Source organism: Spermophilus citellus (assembly GCF_964194105.1).
Source record: "Spermophilus citellus genome assembly, chromosome: 12".
Lineage (NCBI taxonomy): Eukaryota > Metazoa > Chordata > Mammalia > Rodentia > Sciuridae > Spermophilus > Spermophilus citellus.
In genome coordinates, this window is record NC_138198.1 from 93,541,894 (window position 1) to 93,568,847 (window position 26,954).

A 26,954-nucleotide genomic window follows, 5' to 3' on the forward strand; every position below is an offset into this window, starting at 1 on the left:
TGGATATTGTTTCCATTTCCCTATAAAGAAAATGCAAGCCCCATGACATTAAGACCTCATCCAGGTTATACGTCATTAGGGGCTTGCACACAGATTTTCTGAAACCAGCCACCATCCATTTTCTTCCCCATTCCTTCCGGCTCCTGTCTGCATCCTTCATGAGATGCTCAGCAAATGGGCACCTCAGTTGATCTCCATCAAAAGGTTGGTCTCTGCCACTATTCAGACAGGCTCCTGACGTGGGAATCTTGTACTCTTCTATCCTATATTAACTACTTAACACCATGGGAAAGTGGCCATGTGTAAGTAGTCCACTGCTAAATTAAAGAAACACTCAAGTCATTGCTAATTCTGATGTCAGATAAGCCACGTAAGATAATAGCAGCTCAGGGGAGAATTTCTGCTACTGCCTTCCTAATTTAAAAATAAAAAATCCTTTATGGCTTTTAAGCACCTTCTCCAATTCAGGTAGGAGGTATCTCAAAATATACCACAGTGGGGCTTTTCTGCTCTCCCCTAAATTCACCAAGTGTCTGGGTTTACCAAAGACTTACAGGGAAGTGTCTGTGGCTGGCAGACCAAAGATTAGAAACAAACCTAGAACTTCTACCTCCAACCACAATTATATTCCACATGTTTATCATTCAGAAGCTTCTAGCATATTTCTTTTAACTCTGGAAGGGACGGAGGGAAAACAGCCTAACGCTCCAGTCTGTAGTTCACTGTCACAATCAATTGCTGACATTTGGTTAGACTTCTCATAAAAGTGGTTAAAAATGTTCTGCTTGTGTTTTCCTCCAGTACAAGAGACTGTACTTTTGTAATGCCAACAGATTTCTTGAAAAATGGATTGATAACCCAAGTAGCTTGAAATTGTTCTACAATATTTTATACTTGGTTAAAAAAAAAAAAAGACACGTACCACATTCTTAAAATACCCACTTCTGGATTTCATATATGAGGTCTAAACTTTCATCAGCTTGCCTGCTGGATTCCTACTGCACTTAGTTTACAACCCAGACCCTTCACCAGGGCCTACAAGCCCTTGTGTGAGCTGCCCCTTGCCTACCCCTCCCCAGTCTCAGCTCTCATGGGGTTCTCCCTCGCCATCAGAATATTTAGTCACATCAGCATTGGATCAATTCCTAAGTCAAGCCAAGCTCTTTCCTGCATCGAGACCATGATGCTGGCTCTTCCCTCTATCTAGAACATTCTTCCTTGTTGCACTGCTACCCGCCTTCGATATGCATGTGTGCTGACTCTTCCGGATTCCAATCTTAGGTTAAAGGTACCACCTCTGGTAGGTTCCTATATAAGTCACTGTCATGGTATATTGTTTATTTCTTCATCTTAACCGTCATCCTTAGGTGGGTGGGTGGGTGGTTGATTTACCATCTATCTTCCCCTCTATGGGAAACAGATCCTCTCTGGCACCTAACACAGTCCTTGGTGTTCAGTAGGTGCCCAATAAACACCTGCAGATGTAGAATATTGATAGTGCTGTACCTAAAATTCCCTCTTACCCTGAACAAAATTGTCAGGATATGCAGAAATTTTTTAACATAAAATAAATATTTTAACAATAAAATAAATATTTTTACCATTAAAAACAATCATCTATGTAGAGTAGCCCTTATTACCCCTTAGTATAGAAGTATACAGCAGATGAAAAAGTAGACCATTAAGCTTTACGTAGATAGAGGTGCTAAATGTGGACAAGCACCAGCAATTCACTGATGTGGCAAAGCCAATTAATAGGGGTTAATAAAATGAAAAATTAAAAGTGACATTGTGCAAGAATTTAAAAAAATAATGCTCTCTGATCTCTTCCACTTTTTATTAGTTTGCCAAGGCTGCCATGACAAAATACCACAGACTGAGGGACTGAAATTTATTTTCTCAAAGTTCTTGAGGCTGTAATCCCAACATCAGTGTGCCAGCAGAGTTGGTTTCTCCTCTGTCTTTGGCTTGCAGATAATCACCTCACTACTGTGTCATCAAATAACCTTTTCCTTGTTCCCATGCATACCTAACATCCCTTCCTCCTCTTAAAAGAGCATCAGTCATGTTGTATTAGAGCCCCATCCTTAAAATTTCATGTAACCCTAATTACTGTTTAAATCCCTATCTCCAAAATAGTCACTTTCTAAAGTAGGGCATTAGGGCATCAATATATGAATTTGGGGGGGGAACTAAATTCAGTTCAAAACACACTTCAACATTGAATCCACTAAACTGTATGCCTTTAGTATTTTTAATGTGTTAACCTAAGATTTGATTGAGCGTGTGACCTTGATTGTAACATAGTGAGTTGTTAAGGTCAGAATCTTGATAAAAGAGTTTGAAGATATCCCTAGGAGGAGACATTATAATGGTAAGCTTTTTAATTATTATTATCCATGAAGAATTCCATTCCATTATTTCCTGTCTATTTCTTACAAACCACTCATTAAAGGGTCATAATGTTGAGGTTTAGTCCCACAAAAACACTGCTCAGGCCCCATTACCATTTCATTCTTCTCCACCCTTACTCTCTCATGCTTGGTGACTCTTAACTGTCTGAACAGTGCACTTTCCCATAGCATTTTGCTCTCAACCACCCGCAAAAGATTGGAAACAACCTGAAAAAGAAACCCTCCAGTTAAGCATTAAATAATAATGCCTCCCTAGACAATAATCTTCCCATTAGCTACTTGTATTTTAATAGAAGACCAGAAAAGAGACTGGATGGCTTTAAAATTAAGCTCTAGTGATAATATCCCTAGATAGATAGGAAAAAAATACCAAGGAAAAACTAGAGAAGCATTTGTGGTACCCCTTGGATCACAACAATTTGGGGTTGACTGTCCCACCCTGGAAGTCAGATCAGGCCCACAAGAAATCAAAATGTGAACACATCATGAGTTCTCAGAAATTGTTGCTGAATCACAATTTAGTAAGTCCTGGCTTAGATGGGGCCACTTGAGTGTCCTAGATTGTCATTTGAAATCACTGGCAACGAACTCCATCCATGCATATAAGAGAGAAAATGGAGAGCTTTCAAAATAATGGATTTCTCCACTCTGAAAGGCTGTCAACACAGCAGCCACTTTTTAATTCATCATAGTCTTGTAGCAAGATTACTGAAAATAAAGTCCTGAAATTATTAGCTAGCAAGGGAGGAAGGGTTGGGATTGGTACATATTTTAATGATTCAGGGATTATTGGCTATTCATTCTCAACTATTTGTAATTGAAGTCTTGAAATAATGGAATCCATCAGAAGAATGCCTCATTCACCTTTGTATAATTTGAACATACTGAAAAGGAACATGTGGACTCATAAATTTTTCGTGTGCACAGAGGGGTAATATATCACACCAGCTCTCGTTCACACAGTGTGGGGGGAAGGAAGGCATGGAATATGAGTTATTGCCTGCTAGACAGAGCCCCATAACTTCACATCTTACATTGCTAGGAGGCTTTTTATTTAACCTTCAGATCATTTACACTTGCTGGTCATTCATGATAAAAATTACATCAAGAGGTTTTCATCAAGTTGTCTATAAAAATACTCATATGAGTATTTCTGTCAAAGCCACTCTTTAAAAAAAAAATTAGTTGTAGTGGACACAATTCCTTTATTTTATTTATTTACTTTCATGTGGTGCTGAGGATCGAACCCAGAGCCTCTCATGTGCTAGGCGAGCGCTCTACCACTGAGCCACCACCCCAGCTGCTCAAAGTTAGTCTTAAGCAAACAGATCATCATCCTGAACTTGGATTAAAAGTCCCTTTTGTCTGTGCAAACTGTGTTGAATTAGGCAGATAGTCTCTAATATGCCAACAAGAAGTGAGAAACATGTTAAAATCAAAAGAAATGGGCTCTTTGGTAGTCATATGTTTGAAGCAAAGACAGTGTAACTTGCTCTTTCTTGTTGGAACTACACTAAGAAACTTAGTTATTTTTAACTACTGCAGAGTGCAGACATTGTTTTATAAAGACCAACATCTGCTTTAAAGTACCAATTTTCCAGAAATAATTCTGTGTTTTGCTATGAAAATTATTTTCTTATTCCAAGTCTAAATTTGTGTGCTGATTGAGATCTCAATCTACTTTAGGAGACGCTACACATTCTGTGAGCCCCATTTCCTAGAATTTTTGGTCTTCAGGGAATGTTTATAAAAATATCACACATGCTAAGTTAGTATCAGTTAAACTCTCATGAAAAATATTTCTTTTATATGACTTACATCTGGGCTTTACTTCATGTATTTGGATTTCCAATTTTGTCTTCTAGATCCTTTCTACTCAAGTGTTCTTCAGTATCTCTTGGGATCTCATAAGAATTCAGGTTCTCAGCTCCCAGGCCAAACTCTACCACTGCCCACTACAGAATTCAGAAACTGCCTTTTCACAAAATCCTTAAATAATAGCTCTGACTTTAAAGTTTGAGAAGCACTGCTCTGGACCGTACAGATAGTAGATGAAATTTTTGAAAGAAACAAGAATTGTTAACAAATCTATACAAGATACTTATGAGGCAAAACAGTAATACTGTACTATCTAAAAATTTTTAGGTTATTAATGTGTTCCTCACAATGATGATACATTGACATCTTTTACATGTATGTATTATCACTTGGACAAAAGAAAATAAATACCTCTTTCTGAGAATGAAGCTGTGAGTTGGTAAATAGGGAAATTTAGAAATATTCTAGTTTGTTACTGTAGCCCAGAAAAGGGGCTAAATCTAGAGTGAATGTATTCAGGATTAAAAATAGGTATAGTTTATATATGTGATGGGTACAGAGAGAAGCAGAGATAATGGAGACAAGAAAGTCTTCCAAATGTCCAGAAATAGATTTATAGTGATGGATTAGCCAACCAGGGGAGAGCTATTTTGAAGTGGCAGGCCAACATACCAGAAGTATGTAATGAACTTCACTCATTCTCTCACCTTAGAACAAAAGTTTAAAAATTGTGTCGCATGTTTAATTTATATGTAAATGCACATATAAATAGTTGTATGTTATTCATGTGGCTCTGAGTCTTCCCAATGGATAATTCTTATAACCTTAATATTGGTATGGAAGTGTGTCTTTTAAAATGTATAATCATGAATGCTAATGTTTTTATTAAGAAACGAAAGTATAAGAGCCAATGGAGAAGAATATAGTATGTTTGGAAATGAGAAGAACCAGTTTCTAATCTTGATTCTGACCGATGTACACCATAATAACTGATAAGACAAATTAAGACCAATTAATCTGTTAACAGGATTAGTGTTATTGGTATGTTTCATAGAACTTCTTTTTAATAGCACCCAAAACTGAACTTGAATGAAGGGCTTCAGAAGACAAAGTTTTCTGAAATTTGGGAACACTGATAATACTTCTACCTGTCCTAGTTTTCAGGGATTCAGAACAGCTTAGTAAAAAAAAAAGTTTCTATAAATTCATAGTAGACACTAAACAATTACCATTAATGTTATGGGGAGCCACTTCTTTGTAAATATAAAAGGTAAATTACCTGGAAAGTAAATGTTATAGATATTAATATTATAGATATTAGAGATAAGAATTGTATTAGCTATTGTTTCATAACCTTCACCCCCAAAGCTAAGCAGCTTAAAAACAAAAAATATTTATTAACTCATAGTTTTGTGGAGGAATCCAAGTTTGGCTTAATGAGCTGCATCTGGTTCAAGGAGTTTCCTGAGGTTACAGTTAAGCTGTGGACTGGGGCTCTGAGCTCCTCTGAAGGCTCTGCTGGTGGGGATTGGTGGGGATTCATTCACCTGGTTGTTGGCTGGCTTGGAGCCCTCATCACATGTGCCTTTCCACAGACATGCTTTAGACATGGCAGCAAGCTTTCCACAAAGTAAACAATTCAAGAGAGCTCAAGAGAAAGAGATCTCATAATCAAAACCATGGTCTTTTTAGACCTAATTCTGGAAGCAACATTCCATTCCTTCTGCCATATTCTATTCATCAGAAGCAAGTTAGTAATGCCAGCTCATACTAGAGGGGAAGAAATTACGTAAGGATGTCAAAACTAGCAGAAGGGGTCACTGGAAACTAACTACAGCTGGGATTTTTTTTTCCTTTCTACTTGCTGTCATATTTTCTAACATTATGAACTCTGTCCATGCCTTACTCATATAATAGGGAAATAAAAATATTAAAGACAACAAAACTAAATTAAAGAATTAATTTTTATATCAGAAATGTTGATTATAAAAGTCATTTCTCTTTGGAGCTCTCTTAGTAAGATGATTGAATTGCGTGAACTCAGGATTTATTATTCAACTTCCTGTCCACATATTAGATTATGTCATGAATCAAAGTTGGAGATCGTTAACCTAGCAGGGTTTTGTACAGCTTGCAAATTTTTGGCATTGAAAAACTGAAATAGGAAGACCCCCTGGTGGTGATATGAATATGTCAATCTTTCTCGATTGTCTAACACTCTACTTCTTGCTCTATTCTGGATAGTATGCTTGAGAGTTCAAACCGGCTTGATGAAGAGCACAGGCTGATCGCCAGGTACGCAGCAAGACTGGCAGCAGAATCCTCCTCGTCTGTAAGTAGTTTGAGTGAAAGGATTCATCTATTGGCATCTGGGATCTTTGAATTTCACATGCCATGTTCATTGTTATCATTATAGTTGATACTAATTACCAACAAAATAGTACTAATTTTTTGAATCATGTGTCTGTTGTTACATTTATGGCTTCTTTGTAGTAGTGAATTCCCAGTTTTAGAATGGCAGACTTGAAGAACAAAATATGTACAGTAATGTGCCAATATGGTCAAACTAGAAGACCATCCGACCCCCTTTACCTAGTCCTGTCCCCCATATGAGCACACAAAGAAAAGAGTAAGGACTGGTTATGATTCTTCAATGAATTTAAAGCAAGTATGTTTAGCAAAGATACTAGGTTAAAGGCAGAATAGTTGCAAGTGACACTTGAAATACACCAGTAGGGGAAATAGGACTCAAATCTTTCTCCATTTGCTTTCATCTCTAAAGCAAAAGCAATAATTTAACACTGTTATTTGAAATTCATCTATGCTGAACTGAGAATGAGCTGCTATTGATGCATTGCAAAAAACAATGAGTGGTAGGATATTAAAGTGAGGAATCTGCTACTTGCCCCTCTCACAAGGGATGTTGCCATTATCAGAGTCCTTCATGCTGAGCAGTTAAATAATAATCCCAAATGGAAACCATGACCCATTGCATTAGCCCTGGAACTTGCTCTCTGTAATATCAGCAACTGTAATATTGTTAGAAATTACCATGATCTACATGGTAAGGGATGCAGGCCGGCTGAAAGTGCACTATTATAAAGCAGAGATACTATTGGACTTTGTGAAATCTTAAATGCTATAAATAAAAAACAATTGTGCTCAAGAAAATTAAAGTCAAGTGAAAGAATGAGAGAACTATATTTTAGGACAAGTAACCCCATTAGGGGGATTTACTCAAAAAGAAAGGAAAAACACGATTTCTGTCAAGACCTATTTTCCAAGTTTTCTGGCCCTTGTTCATGCATAAATCTCTATGGACAGAAGGTGTGGGGCAGTAAGACGTGGACTCAGCAGTATGGGCTTGTGCCTCTGAGTCCCAGCTCTCCATGACCTCATGCAAGGCACCACTTCTTTGAACTCAGTTTCCTCATTTATAAATAGGTATAATTATAATTTTATATATATACAAAAGTAGTTTGAGTGAAAGGATTCATCTGTTGGCATCTGGGATCCTTGAATTTCACATGCCATGTCCATTATTATCATTACAGTTGATGCTAATTACCAAGAAAATAGTACTAGTTTATTGATTCATGTGTCTGTTGTTACATTTATGGCTTCTTGGTAGTAGTGAATTCCCAGTTTTAGAATGGCAGACTTGAATATATATATATATATATATATATATATATATATCAGTGCTACATGTAATTAGGGTCAAATGAGATAATAAACTATGAAAATGGGACATAAGCTATTCATCACAAAAAAAAATATAGTCTATGTCTAAATTTTCCCCACAGAAGTGTTTTATATGGCCCCCATGGTGTTTTCAATTCTTTACTAGCTGTCAGCATTAACAAGTCAGGTGGTTAACCTTAAAACTCTGAATTTTCAGTTTATCTTGAAAGACTAACAAGACCAGGTCCGTGTTCCTCATAGCAGCAGGTACCTGGAATAGGAACCTTCCTTTGCTTGCTTACTCTGGACAGGGAAGGCATTCACCATTTTGCCACAACCCCCACCCCTAGTCTCCTTCTTTCATTTACTTTACCTCCCTGGCCCCACTCAACATTTGAATTAGTGATTCCTAGTGCAGTGTTAACTCTCAGTGTTAACTCTCACTGTTTCTTTCCTTTCTTAAGAACATTGGTTATTTGTGTTGTCCACCTACTTATATCATATACAACCTTTGTGGATCCATCACAGGAATGATAACATTCTTACATTCATTTGTGTTCTTTTGTCAATCTTCTCATAATGACATCTCAAGAATGCTATGGTTAACTAAATAAATCATCATTAGCAAGATAGCTCCAGGTTAGAATGGAGATATAAAGGTCATTTACTTGGATCCATTTTTACGTTTTCTCTATGGAAAATCCCACATCTTTTTCTCACTGTGCTCTTCTATTCAGTCACTAGATTTCCTATAGCACTCTGCCTTTCCACCCCTCACCACTTCATACCCTGTGGTCTATCCATTTCCAAATACACCATGCAGAAACCTAGAGTTCACCCATCCAGCAGAGGACCCCCTCCACCCACTTAATAGGTCGACTCAATGTCATCTCCTTAATATTCCCTTCCTGGTTACTTTAATGATGTAGTCATGTTTTCTCTGTGCTTCTATTGAGTCTTGTGCTACTTTAACCATAGTAGTAATAATACCAGTTATATTTGTCCGTGCTTTGAGAATAAGAAACATCTTTATATAGGACATCAGCCACAATATGTGTTACATAATAGATGTTGAATTTAAAAATGTGTTGAATGGAAAAATGAATGAATCAGTATATTTGAGGCAACTTAAAATTTAAGGAAATTTTATTCAAATGAGAAGAGTAGGATGTCCTCAAATTCAAAACTTGAGTCTGAAGGGCATCCAACAAGATAGTAAAATAACATGTGAATTTTAATTGATCAAATTATTTAATAGAATATGGCTAATCAACAAGCTAGACCTGGTCTTTGAAAAAATATGGAATATATATATATTATAAATATGGGATATATATATATATATATATATATATATATATATATATATATTGAATACATATATTTACAGTCTATGTTATGAAGATGTAGTAGACTTTAAAAGCCACATAAGGATATAAACTTGGATTTCTTGAAGGCCACATATTGAGACATGACTACATAAAATTAGCTGGTTTGGGTGCCTTATAATGCCCCAAAATGTTGCCAGTAGGTAGTAAGATCAGAAATTTGTATACCAAATTTCAAAAGTGGTGATCTTATATTTTATGACTAATATTCTAAAAATCTGTTTTCTTCTATCTCTCTCTCTATTCCATCAATTAAAGAGGCTAAATATAATTACATATTTAAAGTATGCCAACACAGTAAAAATTAATAAATATCTCCCTTCTTTTGATTTCTCCCTTCATCTCTACCTTTTACTTCCCTTTAGTCTGCCTATATTTATTTTTTCTCCTCCAATTCAAATCTCTGGTTGTTTTCTTTTTTCTTATTTTTTTTCTCAAAAGGCCTAATTATATAGAACTGACTTGCCATATATTATTTCTTATATTTCTTGACTTTAAATTCTTAGTCCTAATTTTCTAAATCAAGTAAGTTAGATGCTATACATTTTATAGCTTGGTATTGTTTTCCCTCTATGTTGATTACTATTGATTGATTGCAAATAAGTTAAGAGACTTCTTAACTCTTGAGGAATCAACAAACTACCTAGAGCCAAATTCAGCCCATTTTTGTACATGAGCTAAAAATAATCTTTAATTTTTTAATTGGTGGGAAAGGGAGATGAGTCATATTTTGTAACAAGTGAAAATTACATGAAATTTAATTTTAATGTCCATAAGTAAAAATTTCATCAGAATACCACCATCTCACTTTTTTACATATTATCTATGGCTATTTACATACTGTAGCAGCTGAACTAAATAGTGACTACTTTATGGTCTCTTCCATTTTTTCACTTTTCAGTTAACAATCTAGTATAGCAAAAATCATAGCTTTAGATATTATGGTTATGACATTGCTAGGCCCACTTAACACCTCCTTCATCTAGATGATTCCTGATCCATTAATATAAATAGCAAACAAATTACTGAAATCCATAACTTGCTCAAATAAATTTCTTTTATCAATGCATAAAATATATGGAAGAAAGAGAGGCTTAATATAGCAAGTTCACAAGGAAAACCTGGATCATAGGTAAAAAATGTCACATGTCAAACTTAACTATCAAACTACCTCACCCCAGTAAGATTGGCAGCCATGATGAAGTCAAACAACAATGAGTGCTGGCAAGGATGTGGGGAAAAGGGTACTCTTGTACACTGCTGGTGGGACTGCAAACGGGTGCGGCCAATTTGGAAAGCAGTATGGAGATTCCTGGGAAAGCTGGGAATGGAACCACCATTTGACCCAGCTATTGCCCTTCTCGGACTATTTCCTGAAGACCTTAAAAGAGCACACTACAGGGATACTGCCACATCGATGTTCATAGCAGCACAATTCACAATTGCTAGACTGTGGAATCAACCCAGATGCCCTTCAATAGATGAATGGATAAAAAAAATGTGGCATTTATACACCATGGAGTATTACGCAGCACTAAAAAAATGACAAAATCATGGAATTTGCAGGGAAATGGATGGCACTAGAGCAGATTATGCTTAGTGAAGCTAGCCAATCCCTAAAAAACAAATACCAAATGTCTTCTTTGATATAATGAGAGCAACTAAGAACAGAACAGGGAGGAAGAGCAGGAAGAAAAGACTAACATTAAACAGAGTCATGAGGTGGGAGGGAAAGGGAGAAAAAAAGGGAAATCACATGGAAATGGAGGGAGCCCCTCATTGTTATACAAAATTACATATAAGAGGTTATGGGGGGAATGGGATAACAAACATGGAGGGAAATGAATTACAGTAGATGGGGTAGAGAGAGAAGATGGGAGGGGAGGGGAAGGGGGATAGTAGAGGTTAGGAAAGGTAGCAGAATACAACAGTCACTAATATGGCAGTATGTAAAAATGTGATGTGCAACCGATGTGATTCTGCAATCTGTATTTGGGGTAAAAATGGGAGTTCATAACCCACTTGATTCTAATGTATGAAATATGATATGTCAAGAGCTTTGTAATGTTGTGAACAACCAATAAAAAAAATAAAAAATAAAAAATAAACATTGATGCGGCTGTGAAAAAAAAAAAGCCAATTAGGATACAGAACACAGAACCTCAGAATTTTTCATTAGCAACACAGATTGTTTCCTTCTTAAAAGGAAATGAAAAATAAAAATCATAGGAGAATTTTAGGAAAGCAAGACTTTTACTATTCTGAACCTTTCCTACAGTTAGGTTTATGGGCATTAAAAAGCAGGCTGCACTTCTCTGTGTCTTCCAATTTAGGCAGCAAGTACCATTTTTAAAAGCTTCACATTCTTTGGTAGAAAAATTGTTTATGATTTTTAAAAGCAATGAAAATTGGCTTGGAGGAATTTCTATAATGTACTGTGGAACAAAGAAAGCAAGACTAGTACCTAGTCTGACCCCCTTTTAAAATAAAATAATTCCAAATAAACCCTTGAATGAATACACATACACATATACAGACATACATAAAATATTATATGATAGAATTTATGATATGTATCATATGAGATTGAAGATATCTGTGATTTCATATATATTAGTTATTAAAGTTGGTTGCATGATTGAGAATAATGGGCTGCTGTGGGAAGGTAGAAGAAGCTAATATATATATATATGAATCCATAGATGTAACATTACATGGATGAATAAAGACATACATGAAAGCATCTTGACCAAAAGAAGAAAAAAAGAAATTAACTGTTTTCAAAACTGAAATTTTTGTTAGAATTCTATTTTTAGTTTTGTAAATACTTTTATTTATTTAATTATTGTATTGTATTTTTTCTTTTTTTTTCTTTTTTTTATTGGTTGTTCAAAACATTACAAAGCTCTTGACATATCATATTTCATACATTAGATTCAAGTGGGTTATGAACTCCCATTTTTACCCCGTATACAGATTGCAGAATCACATCGGTTACACATCCACATTTTTATATAATGCCCTATTAGTAACTGTTGTATTCTGCTACCTTTCCTATCCTCAACTATCCCCCCTCCCCTCCCCTCCCATCTTCTCTCTCTACCCTGTATTGTATTTTTTCTGATGTTGGGTCTTGCACGCACTAAGAAAGTGCTTTCCTACTGATCTACATCCTTAGCCCAAATACTTTTATTGTAATTGATACACATTTGTATATATCTATGGCATGCAGTGTGATGTATATACATGTAATATGTGTAAATATATATGCAATATGTAATGATCAGATCAGAGTAATTAGCATGTCCATCATCTCAAATATTTGTCATTTCATTGTGTTAGGAACATTCAAAATCCTCTCTTCTAACTATTTTGAAATCTACAATAAGAATGATTGAGCAGTAGTTCTACAGAAAGAGTTACCTCAACAGTAACATTTTTTAACCCACCTATATTGACAGAATAATTGCCATGGGAACACATGGCAAGAATGAAATAGCTTCCAAAAGACTTCAAATCAGAAAACAGAAAAACAAATTTTTCCTGTTTTGTTTATTTGCCTGCCAACAAATTATGTTCTGTTTTCCACTGCATAGATATGTTCTAGAGCTGCAGAAAAGTTGGTTCTTAGGAAAGGAATAGCAATTTAATTTTTTATGTTTTTGTCCTTTATTGTGATAGAAATAGTTTCCCCTTCCTTGTCTGCCTATCTCATGCGCCCTATGTTCCCAAACACATGTGGGTTCACATTCCCAGTAATAAATCATGTGAACTACATATTTTGCAGCAGCCAACTCAGCAGAGAAGTGCTCCTGACATCTCCTTCACCATTGATGCAAATAAGCAACAAAGGCAGCTGATTGCAGAACTAGAAAACAAGAACAGGTAAGGCTTAACAGACATGCTGGCTTTTTTGATCAAACTGTGCATTCATTAATAACCTATAGCCTGGAATTTCATACTGTATGCATATTTAAGGGAGGACATCTTGAGTCAGTGATGCTGGCTTCTGGAAAGCTGAGTCTTTATATCTTCAGATCTACAGAAATTTCATAAGAAAACTCGTGTGTGTGTGTGTGTGTGTGTGTGTGTGTGTGTGTGTGTTCTGAGATGGCAAAAAAAAAATTAATGCTGTACTTCTAGACACTCTTATTCCCTTTCTCTGACACATCTGTTTTTGTTAACAAGCTACATGCAGTAGGGCCCTCCTGGGTGCTAGGCAAAGTTTATCCCTCTCACCCAGAGACACGGAGGAGGCTCATCAAAGAGGCTTCCTGTAAGGATCCAGACTAAAGATGCACTTGGAATGATACCATCATCCCCCAGTTTTTCATGCCAAACATCTCCATGTCCACTCCATAGCAGGTCCTTTCTCTATTCAATACAGATTAGTTCTATTGATTCTGTCTCCATAGCCTATCCTGAAAACTGTCCTCTTCATCTCCATCACCAACACTCAATCCAATCTGCCATTTTTTTAACACATAAATCAGATCATGTTATTATTCCCACATTGAAACTTCTGAAGATTTTCGATCACACTTTGATTCAAACCAACTTCTTTCACCATAGGTTTTAAGGTCCTACCTCACCTGGCTCCTGCCTGCCTTACCACCATAAGATTCCACTGCCCATCACACTCCAGATTTGAGCAGCTTCTTCTTTTGCTCTAGTAGTTCTTTTAACCCAGAAAGCTCTTCCTGTGGGTCTCTGCAGGATGGTTCCTTCCAGTCATCCAGTACTCTGTTCAAGTGCTACCTCCTAAAAAACATCTATCTAGTCTTGCCCACTACTTCCTACCCCAGTGACAATTTCTATTAAATCTCGTGTGTGTGTGTGTGTGTGAGAGAGAGAGAGAGAGAGAGAGAGAGAGAGAGAGAGAGAGAGAAGAGAAGAGAAGAGAAGAGAAGAGAAGAGAAGAGAAGAGAAGAGAAGAGAAGAGAAGAGAAGAGAGAGACTTACCACTATCTGAAATAACCTTATTTAGGAGTTTGCTTCCTTGCTTGTTTTCTGTCTTCCTTCACTGAAATGGAAGTTCTTTGAGAACAGAAGCCCGTGGGGTTCAGAACCATTCCTGGCACATTGCAGATGCTTAGGAGTACCCTGAATGAAAAAATAATGAATAGTTGAGTCAGCTCTCAAACTCAGTGCTGAGTAAGCCCAGAACAGGAACTGTGCATATATTCCATATTTCTTGAAATGACATTACAAGATTTAAACATTTAATCCCATTCTGAAACACTGATATCATTTTTGAGGTTATGGGGTAAAGGAGGAGGATATGATGATGACTTCATACCTATAGAGGTTTACCTGAGAATTTTGCAGTAAGTGCATTTACTTCAAAAGCATTCTTTGAAGTTCTATAGATAAAAATTTAAAGGAAAGTGCCAACTTTTGGCACATTTTCATACTTTTTATAGGAAAAACATTTTTGTTTAATTGTCCCAGGACCGATCTCTCATCATTAGGAGACTACCAATTAGAATGGAAATAGTCCCATAAATGTGACACCAGGACTTTATAGCCTTTGAAATTATTACTCTATGCTGACCTCCCAAAGAGATGTGCCCTATGTGATCCCTCTCAACTTCCCAAGTAATAGGAGGCAAAATTTTTAAAGGGAGAAAATGAAAGCATGGTGAAGAGTTAGGAAAAAATTGCCCATATAAATTGAAATTGTTCAGGATAGTTGCAAGTCTGTGAAACTGCTTGTTTTATTTTGTATTCCTTCTATTATATCTACTTATGTGAAAATAATTGTCCTAAGTCAGAAAAAGCATTTGAGAGAAGGAAGTGATTTCAAATGAGCCAGGGCACTTAATATCCAGTATGAGAAACAATGCAAAGAAAGGAAAGGGCAGGTAGTTGGAGGCGAAGGTCAAGTGGGAGCAGGGAGGCACTGGAGAAAGCACGTGAACTACCAGCCGGAGGGTTCAGAGCCAACAATGCAAAAGAACCCCTGTGCTACCCAGGTCCCTGGAATGGTTGTGTGAGTGTTGATGGTGATGGGGAGTAGAGGCCATGTTCAGATGTTGTCTCGATGCCTTACACCAATTTGGGCACCAAAAAGGGTACAGAAAAAGAAAAATGGACCAGTTTTTAATTCTTGGCTTAATCCAAAATTTCAACTCCTTTAGGAAAAAAAAAAAACCTTCGCAAATATTAGAATTGAAATGCAGAGTGGTTTTTTTTTTTCTTTTTACTCGACAAAGTAAACCTATAACATGTGACATGAAAGGTTTTTTCCAAATTAGTCGGAATAATAGGCTTCGGTACATCAGTGAGTGCCTCATAATAAAGTCAACAGAGAGAGCAAAACAAAAAGCAGGATAGGAGGGACCCATGGATGGACTCATCTGGAATTGGAAGGCCAAGACGCTTGAGGCCTGATTAGAGGCCACTTTCTAGAGAAGGGTTTGGCTTTCTAGATGGTCCTTTTGTTCAGTTTCTAACAGGCATCATGCCTTACCCACTTCTCCAACCCTTAGACCCTTTTCTCTAAAACTTGCTATGATTGCTAACCAGCAAAGTGCCATCGAATGAGGGAAGGTTCAAAGCTGGGATTGATAACATCCAACCATAGATGCCAGGTGGCAGAAATAAGAAACCTAGGTCTTTGTTTCAAGGTGTTGAAAAGAGATCAGTGACAATCTTATATATTTATAGAACACATAGACAATTATTGTTTCATTTCATACTCAGAAGAGGCCTTTGAGGTGGACAGAATAACTATTATCATCCCCATGCTACGAATTAAAATTAAAAAGTGAAGTGTCACTTCTGCTCTTTTTTCCCAGTGATGGTGATCCACTTCACCACCACTGTGGTCTGGGTAGGTGGGGTAAACTTTGTGGAAAAGATGGGGTTTTTGTTGCACATATAAAAATAGTGAAATCTGGCAGTGCAAGATGGAAGATAGATTTACTAGTAAAAATACCCATAAAGTTTGAGAAAAGTGCTGAAGATACTTGTCAGGCTAGCACCAAGAGGTAGAGATGAATAGTAAAATGGAAACATTAATATACAAATCTTGTAGATCAGGCCAGGGAATCTGAATTTTATAATGTCATGATGGAAAGCAGCGGTCAGGACATATTGCATTTACAAGAAGTTATCTAGAAACTGAAAGGGAGGAAGACATACTTTAAATAGGTGATGCTGAGATAGGATTAATGGAACCAAAACAGGAGGTGGTTAGAAAAAAAAAAATATTGTGGAATGTTTCTTTATGAGATTCTTCAGTGTTCACTTCTAAACTTTCTATCAGAAATTTTCCAAAGTTAACCTTCATACCACCCAGATTTCTTTCTCTGATCCCCCCCACTCACACACACAAAAAAATTTTTGTTGTAATATGAAGAGGAAAGTCAGAGTTTGGATCTCTGAGTAGGAGATACAATGTCAAGATTAAAGAGCTGTTTGTGCAATATTGGGAGGAACAGATCAAACCTGGCCTGAGTTTCCACAAGGGTCAACTTCACTTTTACATCCCTTCCTAGAAAGAAAAGACTAGTAACATTCACCAGTCCATGAAATATCTCATCTTGGTTGCAACATGCTCTTCCACCTCTCCAGAGAGCTTTATTTTCCCACTCAGTCCTCTGCTCCCACTGGGGCATGGGTGTCGATCACTTGAGGGGGAATAGGGACTTCCGTCCTCTGAGGAAAGACCCCAGGGATATCTGCCTTCAGGTGAATCTATTTCTGTTTCCAAAAAGTACCATGAATATTCTAACCACCATGGCTTTACTGCACTCTCTGCATATATGTTTCTAGGACCAGAGAGAAAAAAAAGAAGTCAGAATGAGAAGGTTAGTAGAAAGAGAACTTCATCCTGTGCCTGAGTTCTTTCATGATTCCTAGAGTTTCCAGTTTATTCCTGAGGAGTAGTAGCTGCTAGCCCATTCTGAACTCGTCTCTCTAAACCAGCAGCCTCATGCTCTGCAAAGACTCCAGGGCCCTGTTCCAGAGGATTGTCCAGGTCACACTCCTGCACCATAGAAATTCACTCCAGGTCCCATGGTCACCACAGTGACCGTGAAGCCAATAATCAGACAGACCTCTGAGCTTAATAGGAGGATAGTTTCTCACTTTGCTTCATGACTGTTTACCCTAACTAATTCATGAACAGGTGAGGTAGCTTTCCATCACTGTGACAAGACACCTGAGAGAATTAACTTCAAAGGAGGAAATGTTTATTTTGGCTCCTGGTTTCAGAGGTTTTCGTCGTTGGTTGGCTCCATTGCTGTTGGGTCTGTGGCAAGGCAGTACATGACGGAAGCGCATAGTGCAGGACATGAGTTCACATCATGGCAGCCAGCCATCAGAGAGAGGAAGGAGCAGACCCAAATGAAGGCAAATATCCTGGGATTATTTCCACAAAGGAAGTCCCAGTTCCCCCTCAAATGTCCTATCCCCATGCCCCAGCGGAAGCAGAGGATTGGGAGGAGGAAACAAAGTGCTACGGAGAGGTGAAAGAGCAGATTAACACTGCAGCCAAGATGAGATATTTAATGGAGCTTATCAATTTTTACTAATATCTTCTTCAAGAGTACACCCCCAGTGACCTTCCTTCCTTCCCCCAGATCCCACTTCCTAAAGGCTCTGCCACCTCCCAATAGTGCCACAGGTTGGGGACCAAGCTTCCAACACATGGGCCTTTGGGAGCATTCTAGATCCAAACTACAGCATCCTGTCAGCTGTGATCACTCAAGAGGGTAATGTTTCCTTATAGGACTCTGGGAGAAGCTGGGCTCTTGAGAGCCTGCCTAGAATAGACCAGTCAAAGCAAGTGCCAGAAACAGAAGCAGTCTGATGTACAGCATTTGAAGCTAGCCGGCCTGAGCTCAAATCGCCTCCAACACCTGCTTCTTCTTACACTCGAACAAATCTTTTAACTGCTCTATTTCTTGATTTCCCCACCCGTGAAACAGAGATAATAATAGTATCTAAATATCATAGAACTGTTATCGGGTGAAATAAGATTACAGAAGACTGCACAGTTCTACCAATGCGGGTTATGTATTGTTTCATTGTATTTTTTTCCTTGCCAGAACTCTGTAGTTAAACCACTGAGTTACAATCCAGCCTTTTCTGCACACCCATGAAAGGTGTAATGGCTCACTGTTAATTAGCCTCCTGGTCCCACCATGTCTAGGAAATAGACATACATCTTCCCTTCCAATGGAAAACCATGGAGCTTCTCTCTTTGGGTTATTTTGAGAAATAATAAATTATAAACTATAGCACCTCCTGTGCTGTAGAACACTAGAACTTATCCCTTACTAACTATATTTTGGTACCTGTTATTCAACCAAGAGGAGTTTGAAGGTTCCCAAAAAAAGAAAGAAAGAAAGAAATGCTAGTTACCCTGATTTGATCACACACACACACACACACACACACACACACACATAAAATTATCACATCTTAATAGATGTGATAATTTATATATTATATAAATTATAGATGCACAATTACTGTGCCATTTAAAATTATTTTAACAATGGAATGCCATCCCCCTGGCTCACCAAGTTTACCTTCCATTCTCAATCTTTGTTCTGTCTTACTGTGACTTGTGCATTTTGATAAGGAGAAGACTGACACTCCTAGTCCCCAAGAATATGTGACTTGTAACCTTGCTTAATGGCTTCTGATTCACTTAGGGATAATTGGCTTTGTACTGGGCGCATATCATTTATGGCCAGCTTAATGTTCAACCAAAAGCAGGGCAGCCCAGGCCTCAACATCAATAACAGGCTGACATGTCTCACCCCCTGACAGAGGTCACACCAATAGCACTCTATGTCACAGACTCAATTACATGAATCCTTTTAAAAGCACTTTCCTTCTCAGGCTGCCCTCATTGAGACCAGTGGTTAAAGCTGAAAATGTTAAGAAAAAAAGAGAGAATGTTGCCTAACTCGGGGCATCTCAGAAAAATTCGGTGAGAAGAATGTTATTCTTAGTGAGAGAATGAGGTTATTTAGTTTTGTGCAATGAGCGTCATTTATCCTTCTTTTCCCTCCAAGCACCTCTTACTTGATAGCTGTGTACTTTATGGTGTCAGAGTGTGATCATAAATAATAGGAAGATACATTTTTGTCTCTTAAGCAGTGCACTCATCAAAGTTGGACACATTACCACAGCACTACATGACTTCCTGGAGAGATGATTAGGTCCTGGGGATAACACTCCGTGACAGCCTGCAGAGCCTTCATGGTATGACATGCCACGTGGAGATGAAAGCAGCCCTGCCCTCACCCCAGCACCCACACGGCTACACCAAGGCCTCCTAAACATACACAGTCTGTTGATTATTAAGAGTCGGTTCTGCTCCCAAACAGGATGATCCCTTGGCTCTGTGTTCTGGTAGATCACTCTGCTCAGAGGCTGGTGTCCCAGAAGTTAACTGACCCTGGTTTCTCACCTTCTCTTCTTTCCCAAGAGAAATCTTACAGGAGATCCAGAGGCTGCGGCTAGAACATGAGCAAGCGTCTCAGCCCACACCAGAGAAGGCACAGCAAAACCCTACCCTGCTGGCAGAGCTCCGGCTCCTCAGGTAAGGCAGTGCCCCAGTCACCGCAGGCCATAGGAACGTTCGAGATTCGGAATACGGCCTAACAGTGTCTAGCTGGGAAATGGCCCTGAGCCACTATAACTGCCAATATTTCTTTCTTTTTTCTTTTATTATTATTATTATTATTATTATTTGTACTGGGGATTGAACCCAGGGGCATTTTACCACTGAAATACATCCTCACCCCTTTTTTATTTTATTCTGAGAGAGGATCTTGCTAAATTGCTGAGGTTGACCTTGAATTTGTAATCCTCTTGACTGAGCCTCACAAGTTGCTGGAATTGTATACGCATGCTACAACACTCAGATGTTTGGTTTTTAATAGGATACACATAATTGCTGATATTTGGGCTATTTGGAAAGAAGTTTATGTTATTCTTTTTGTTTATTTGTTATTTTTGGATATACATGATAGTAGGGTATATCTTGATATATTATACATACATGGAGTGGCAACCCTTAAAATTCTGATCCCATTTTTGTGGTTGAACATGATGTGGAGTTACACTGGTCGTGTATTCACATATGAGCATAGGAAAGTTATGTCCAATTCATTCTACTATCTTTCCTATTCCCATCCCCTTACCCTCACCCTTCATTCCCCTTTGTCTACTCCAATGAACTTCTCTACTTTCCCTCCCTACCCTCCCTTGTTATGGGTTAGGATCCACATATCATAGAGAACATTCTATTTTTGATTTTTTGAGACTGACTTATTTCACTTAGCATGATATTCTCCACTTCCACCATCAATTTACGGGCAAATGCCATAATATCATTCTTCTTTATAGCTGAGTAATATTCCATTGTGTTTATATACCACATTTTTTAATCCATTCATCTGTTTAAGGGCATCTAGGTTGGTTCCAAAGCTTGGCTATTGTGAATTGATGTTATTCTTTTAGTAGATACAAATAAAAGGAACACATTCCTTAGATCAGAAAGAAAAATCTCACTGGGAAAAAAAATTTTAACTCAGCTTTTTTTCGTTGTTTGTATTATTAACAGCATGTTTTATGTTACAAATTCTTCACAAAACAAACACATCAACAGCTGCATAAACATCACAGTTTTCTAAATTTGAAATTTTACACGTAATTCATAAAAGGCAACCATTTTGTCTAAATCATGATCCCTAATAGCTTTACATACAGATTTCAAAAATTAGTCATCATACCTTCTTATTCCTCAAATGAATGAAAAAGCTTTGTCTTGTCTGTCATAATAGAATATTTGGGTTGAAAGGGACCTGGAGAGCCATCTGACTCAACCCCTGAGTTTCAGCACATTCTCAGAATCAGCTGAGAGTAGCTGGCCTTAGATTAGGGCCAGAGTTGCCCCCACTTACTCCCACACCCCCTCTCCACCTCATCAGTCCAGCTGAGCACTATGCCTTGAATATGGCAGCTACTCAAATGTATCTGTGTATGAAACAACACAAGAATAAATTCAAAGGCATTCCCTCTCAGAAATGGAATCTTGAGCTTTCACAAGGCACTTTTAATTAGCAAGAATTACCTTTTTTTAATCCTTCTGTTAGGGTGCCAAGTACATTCCAGGTATATATCTATAACTCTGAAACAGACGTTTTATAGTAAATACAGATGCCTCTTCTAAGAAACCCTTATCAGAACTAGTGCTATTTTCTTCCTCCCTACAAAGAAACTAAATTAAGCATGTTCTGTGTGACTGTGTTTGGATTTTACCAAATCCCTATTGATTACTGTCGTGGATGTTTTTGGGGTTTCCATCCCAACCCTGCTTTTCAGACGTGATAACATGAGCACCTTCTCTTCTGCTGGGATCCACTGTGCCTCTCCCAAGCCCATGACTGGAGCAGATCCTGTAAAGGCTTCTCTTGTGGGAAAGACATCTGCAGAACCTGCAGCTTATTGGGCTGCTCAATGGGGAGAGATCACTTCATACTTTTGGATAATAAATTTAACAAAAGAAACAGGAATTCTTCCTTCTCAGCCTATATGCTTTCTGCCCTGCCCTCAATGCCATGTACTAGACATCCTTACACAATCTACTATACTATTACCTAGAAAAGGTGGAAATGAAAAGAAGGTAAAAGTGATGTTTTATATCATCTTCATTAAAGTCATTTAAAAGTGAGTCCCTATTAACTCTCCATTGTCAAATAAGGTTATGAAGGTCTTCCGCACTCACAAGTTGGAAGTTAAATCTAATATACACAGAAAGAGATCCAAAAAAAAAAAAAATCCCAGATGGAAATAGAGTAGTCATTCGTCTTTCAGGTCAGGGTAGTCTCTGCCTGAATTTTTTTTTAATCTTTTCCATTGTGCATCCTATGCTCCATGGGAGATGACTAAAAACTTTTCGTAAGCAGTTTCATTGGTTGCCCCATCTAGTCTTTGTTTCTGAAAGTATTCCCTTTCATATGAGAGAGAGAGTGTCCAGGAAGTCATCTGGATAGACTTGTGTCTATTTTCTAACTGATATTTCTTCCCTCCTTAATGGGTCGTCTTGGAATAGACTGATCATTCTGACCACCCTCCTGGCCCTGACTTGTGGGCATCCTGTGACTCCAGCTGAGCCCAAGGCTGCACTAAGGAGTCTGGATTTGCCTTCCTGTCATCTGCAAAGCCAGCTGACTTGCTTGCCTGCCTCCACATTCTACACACTTCTTCTACCTGAAGGAAGAAGTAGCCTCCCTTGAAGGCTATTTCTCTAGATGCTTATAAACTACCTACTCTGTGCTGAACATTTTCACAATTTAAGGATTTCACAGATGCCCCGACACCCCAGATTAAGAAACCCTGTTCTGGTTATCCTTTTATCCTTGTGTCATTTCAGACTTTCAAAGAGCTCCAAAAGAGTGGCCTCTTGCAAAGTTCCCTTGGCCTTGGCTCCCACTGAGAGGTGGCAGTGTGAGGCAGCCTCAGGAACTCCTTACTGTAGCTGCCATAGAGGGCCCCGCCACTACATCCTTCCTGAACCTCTTACCAAGAAACCAACTGGAGAAATGTCTTGCAGCTGGGGGCAGGGGAGAGGTAGAGAGGAGTGGAGCCTTGCTTCTCATGAATGCATAGTTTTATTTTTATCTTAAAATCTCTGACTTTCTAAATGATCATGTTTCCCTTTTTACTTTGACCACAAGGAAACTGAATGCCACATTTCCAACCCAGATGTGGCTCTATAACAGGCATTTCTATTTGCTAGTCTGACACGTATGATGTGCTAAGCTCTCCATGCACTGTTCCATATCATTGCCATAACAAACCTGGGAGATAGACAATATTATTACACTCCTTTTACAAATGAGGGAACTGAAATTCACAGAAGTTAAATAAAAGTTGCAGATATCATACCTCTTTATTCCTCAGAGTGTGTGTGTGTGTGTGTGTGTGTGTGTGTTTTCTAAGAAAAAAATTATATAATCACATTACCATCCTCAAATCCAGGAAGTTTAGTATGAATATATATTATTATCTGACAGAATTTCAGGGTGGGAAAAAAGGCATGCCTTTAAAGAAGAAAACATTTAGCTGTAGGAAAATAAAATCATTTTTTCATCTTTATTTTCTCATACCTCCTTGGAATGGTGGAGGCTACATTGCAGATTTGTTATTGGATTCACAATTGGTAACCACTGATGTAAACTCTTACAGAGAAGATTAAGAAAAGGCATTATGAAATGATTTTAATTGAATTAAATGCCATATTTTAAAAGATAAGTACTGTAAAATAAATGTACAATGAGATTATTTTAATGTTGACTAATTATAAGTTAATACACATCAATTTTCTATAATAGAGCCTAGAGCCTCCCTTAGTATTTCTTCCCTACAATGTTAGGATTTTGCCTTGACCTTCTCAAGGTGCTCTTGTGGCAAGTGGGCAAAAAATTATAAAGTAGTCTTAAGACAAAAACTGGAAATAAATCCAAAACACTACCTACTCGTGTCCGAAGTCTTTTGTGAGTGTATCTGGAACACCATGAACACACAAGGTCAAGGAAAAACAGTCAATGGCTTTGCCGTTGAAGAATATTTTTGAGTGGGGCAAGACTTACAAAATTAGAATGCTTCAGCCCAAGGAGACAGACTAAAATAAGAAACCACTAAAGTCTACAAAATTATGATGTTCCTGATCCTCTGGATTCAGAAAAGAGACAACTATAAAGGAAATTAAAGGAAGAAGCACTTCATGAGTAAGCCATGAGTAGCAAGAAAGGCTAAAAATAAAAATATATTCAGAAAGGATTGAGAATTTTATAAATTTTAAATTTATAATTTATTGTAGAAAAAACCTGTATGAAAGCAAATAAGAAATGTCTCATTTATACCTCTAACCTGTCTTCCTATAAATATCTTTCAACTGAATGAGTCACAGACCTAACTCATGGTGACATTTTTATATTGTCAGTTTTTATTTCAAGGTCCCTGTGATAGCTCTACTTAATATGGTGTCTGTGCCATTGAGAGTTCATTCACACAGTAAAACATACATGGTTAAGGCATCCACACATTTTTAGAATATAAGTTCTAATATTTAAAATTCAAACAGAAGTCCTTGGGGCAAGGAAAAAGTATATATGTTACTTACTCAATGACCTTGAAATAATGGACTCAAAGTTGGTTCAGAAAGCATACATAGCCTTCAGAAATGCGAATCATTAGTATTTTTCTCCTGTCTCATTTCTTTCCCCTGTTAAAGATATTTTTGGTGCTTCTTCATGTCAACATAAATGGGAGAGTGTAGGTTGTCCTTAGTGGTTTCAATTATTGCTGACAGTTTAATACAAGTCCAGAAAAACAAAACAAAATTAAACACATCTCATATATCTTTTTCAGTTGTAGAACAATTATGTAGGAACTACTTTATTCTGACTTGAGTTTATCAAATCAAACTTAAACCAAGTAGATTGATTATAATAAGTATGCTCAATTAATATTTCACCTCTGAAGGGTACCATGTTACATACTGAGGATGGAACAGATTTTAAAAGTGCATTTATAAATCAGATTTCCAAATACTGAGGTAATCCATATTTTCTGTGAATTTACAAAAGGTATCTTGGATTTGGAGAATCTGTAGGATTGGCCTTTTTCAGTGACAATTTGATATTTGGGTTTTGTTGTTACTGTTGTTATTTTGTCAAGAGAAGGCAATGGCACAGAATGGGATCTGTTATATAGTAAGCATTTTTAAAATAGTAACCTTTTTTAAAAGTTTCATTAAATGATTATTTAATATTTCATTAAATGTCTCATGTTAAGTTCTCTATAATTTTGTATGGCTTTAACAAATAAAAGTACACCTCAAACTGCAATTGTTCATTCATTTGAAGACAGTTACCTGCCTGGTAACCATATCAGAGAACCAGCAATGCTGTTTTCTGGTAGTCTACTGGTCTCACAAAATTGGGAAATGTGATTAGCTCAGTGAATTGAATGCTGTTTCTAAAGACAATTGCTTCTTTCTCAGACAACGCAAGGATGAGCTGGAACAGAGAATGTCTGCTCTCCAGGAGAGCCGAAGAGAGCTAATGGTCCAATTGGAAGGTCTCATGAAGCTACTAAAGGTAAGACATTTCAATAAATGTTTCCCAGAACTATTACGATTTGTGTTACTGCATTTGTAAGTTTTTTGTAGATAATGTACAATTTTCAATTTGCTTTTCCAATTCCTACATATGATTTTCCCCCAAATGTTGTTACAAACTCAGATAAGGAACTATTTCTTAGACCCTTGCAACAATAGTAGTCAATTTTATAGAGCTCATTCTCACCTTTTCCTGGACCCAGGACCTTTATGGGCAACTTTTTCTTGGCTTATTTCTAGTTCCTTTATGTCCTTGAAAGTAATAAAATGGGATTCATTTAGAAATATTTTATATTTGATCACTTTCAGCAGTTCTGACCAAATTGAACAGAGGCTAATGTCTAATTCAGAAAAATAAGATATAGCCACTAGACAATCTTGGTGATTATAATTTTATTAAAAGGAATAACTTAGCTAGGTTATATCAGCAGTTTGGGAGGCTGAGGCAGGAGGATCGAGAGTTCAAGATCAGCTTCAGCAATTTAGTGAAGCCCTAAGCAACTCAGTGAGACCCTGTCTCTAAATAAAATACATATATTTAAATAGGGGGCGGGGCTGGAGATGTGGCTCAGTGGGTAAGCACCCCTGGGTTCAATTCCTGGTCCAAAAAAAAAAAAAAGATGAAAAACTTCAGTAAAATCTTTTATCCCATTTGTATGACTATTTCATGTGACTTATAAGGGTCTCAAATACGAGCTATAAATGGGAATATTTCCTTACTCTTCTGTAGATAGAGTGTTTAATAAAGTGATCTGCGGAAGTACTCTACAGAGTGCTATAATCTGTTACGATTCTCATTGGAAGTGGCATTCCTTCTTCGATAAAGCCTATTTCCTTCATCAGTATACATGAAATTACTTTTCATACAAATTATGGCCACGTGTCCACAGTCAGCCCAGAAGTGCCCATGCCATGGGGTCATCTGTCTGATGCAATCAGGCCTGGCCAGCAGGGACTGGACCTGCCACATTCCAAAGGCAGAATTGGAACTTGTGATGGGAGAACAATGAAGGGTGTATCTCTGGGCAGCTCCCAGGAGGCAGGATGTCCTGACTTGCAGCCAAGGGTCCCCCTATCCCCCAAACACCATCATTTGTTATTTCTGTATCACCTTTCCTTTCTTCTTTTTTTCTTCCTCTTTCTTTCTTTACTTTATATCCTTTCTTTTCCATTCTTTCTTTCCTTTTATCCTTTCTTTCCTTGTATTTCATTAATAAACTTCTTTTAAAATCTCCAGACACTATTCTTGTAACATATATTTCTTTGTTTTTCTTTACTGTTTTATTCCTTAGTTAAATTTTTTTATGCCATCTGTGTCCTCTCTAATAATCTGTTTGGGGAATGTTTTATTTCACTCAAGTGCTTTAGACCGACAAAGTGTAGAATTCAGAGTTGCCACCTATCTATGGTAAGACAGGACTAGATCATTAATAACCTTCTGCTGCTTCTGGCCTATTATCTCATTAGATGCAACAGAAAAGCTCTTTTCTGCTTCCC

At 37.5% G+C, this 26,954-nt stretch overlaps 1 protein-coding gene across 8 annotated transcripts in view; it reads left to right on the forward strand.

Annotated features, from left to right (window-relative positions):
• Window positions 1–26,954, forward strand: part of DTNA (dystrobrevin alpha) — a 372,603-nt gene that overhangs the window by 320,705 nt on the left and 24,944 nt on the right. For all 8 annotated transcript variants that reach the window (XM_081262933.1, XM_081262937.1, XM_081262936.1 and 5 more), the window contains 4 exons: window positions 6,477–6,564; window positions 13,092–13,189; window positions 19,755–19,868; window positions 25,341–25,437. In XM_081262933.1, the coding sequence (XP_081119059.1) occupies window positions 6,477–6,564; window positions 13,092–13,189; window positions 19,755–19,868; window positions 25,341–25,437 (397 nt within the window). The remainder of the gene's footprint in view (window positions 1–6,476; window positions 6,565–13,091; window positions 13,190–19,754; window positions 19,869–25,340; window positions 25,438–26,954) is intronic.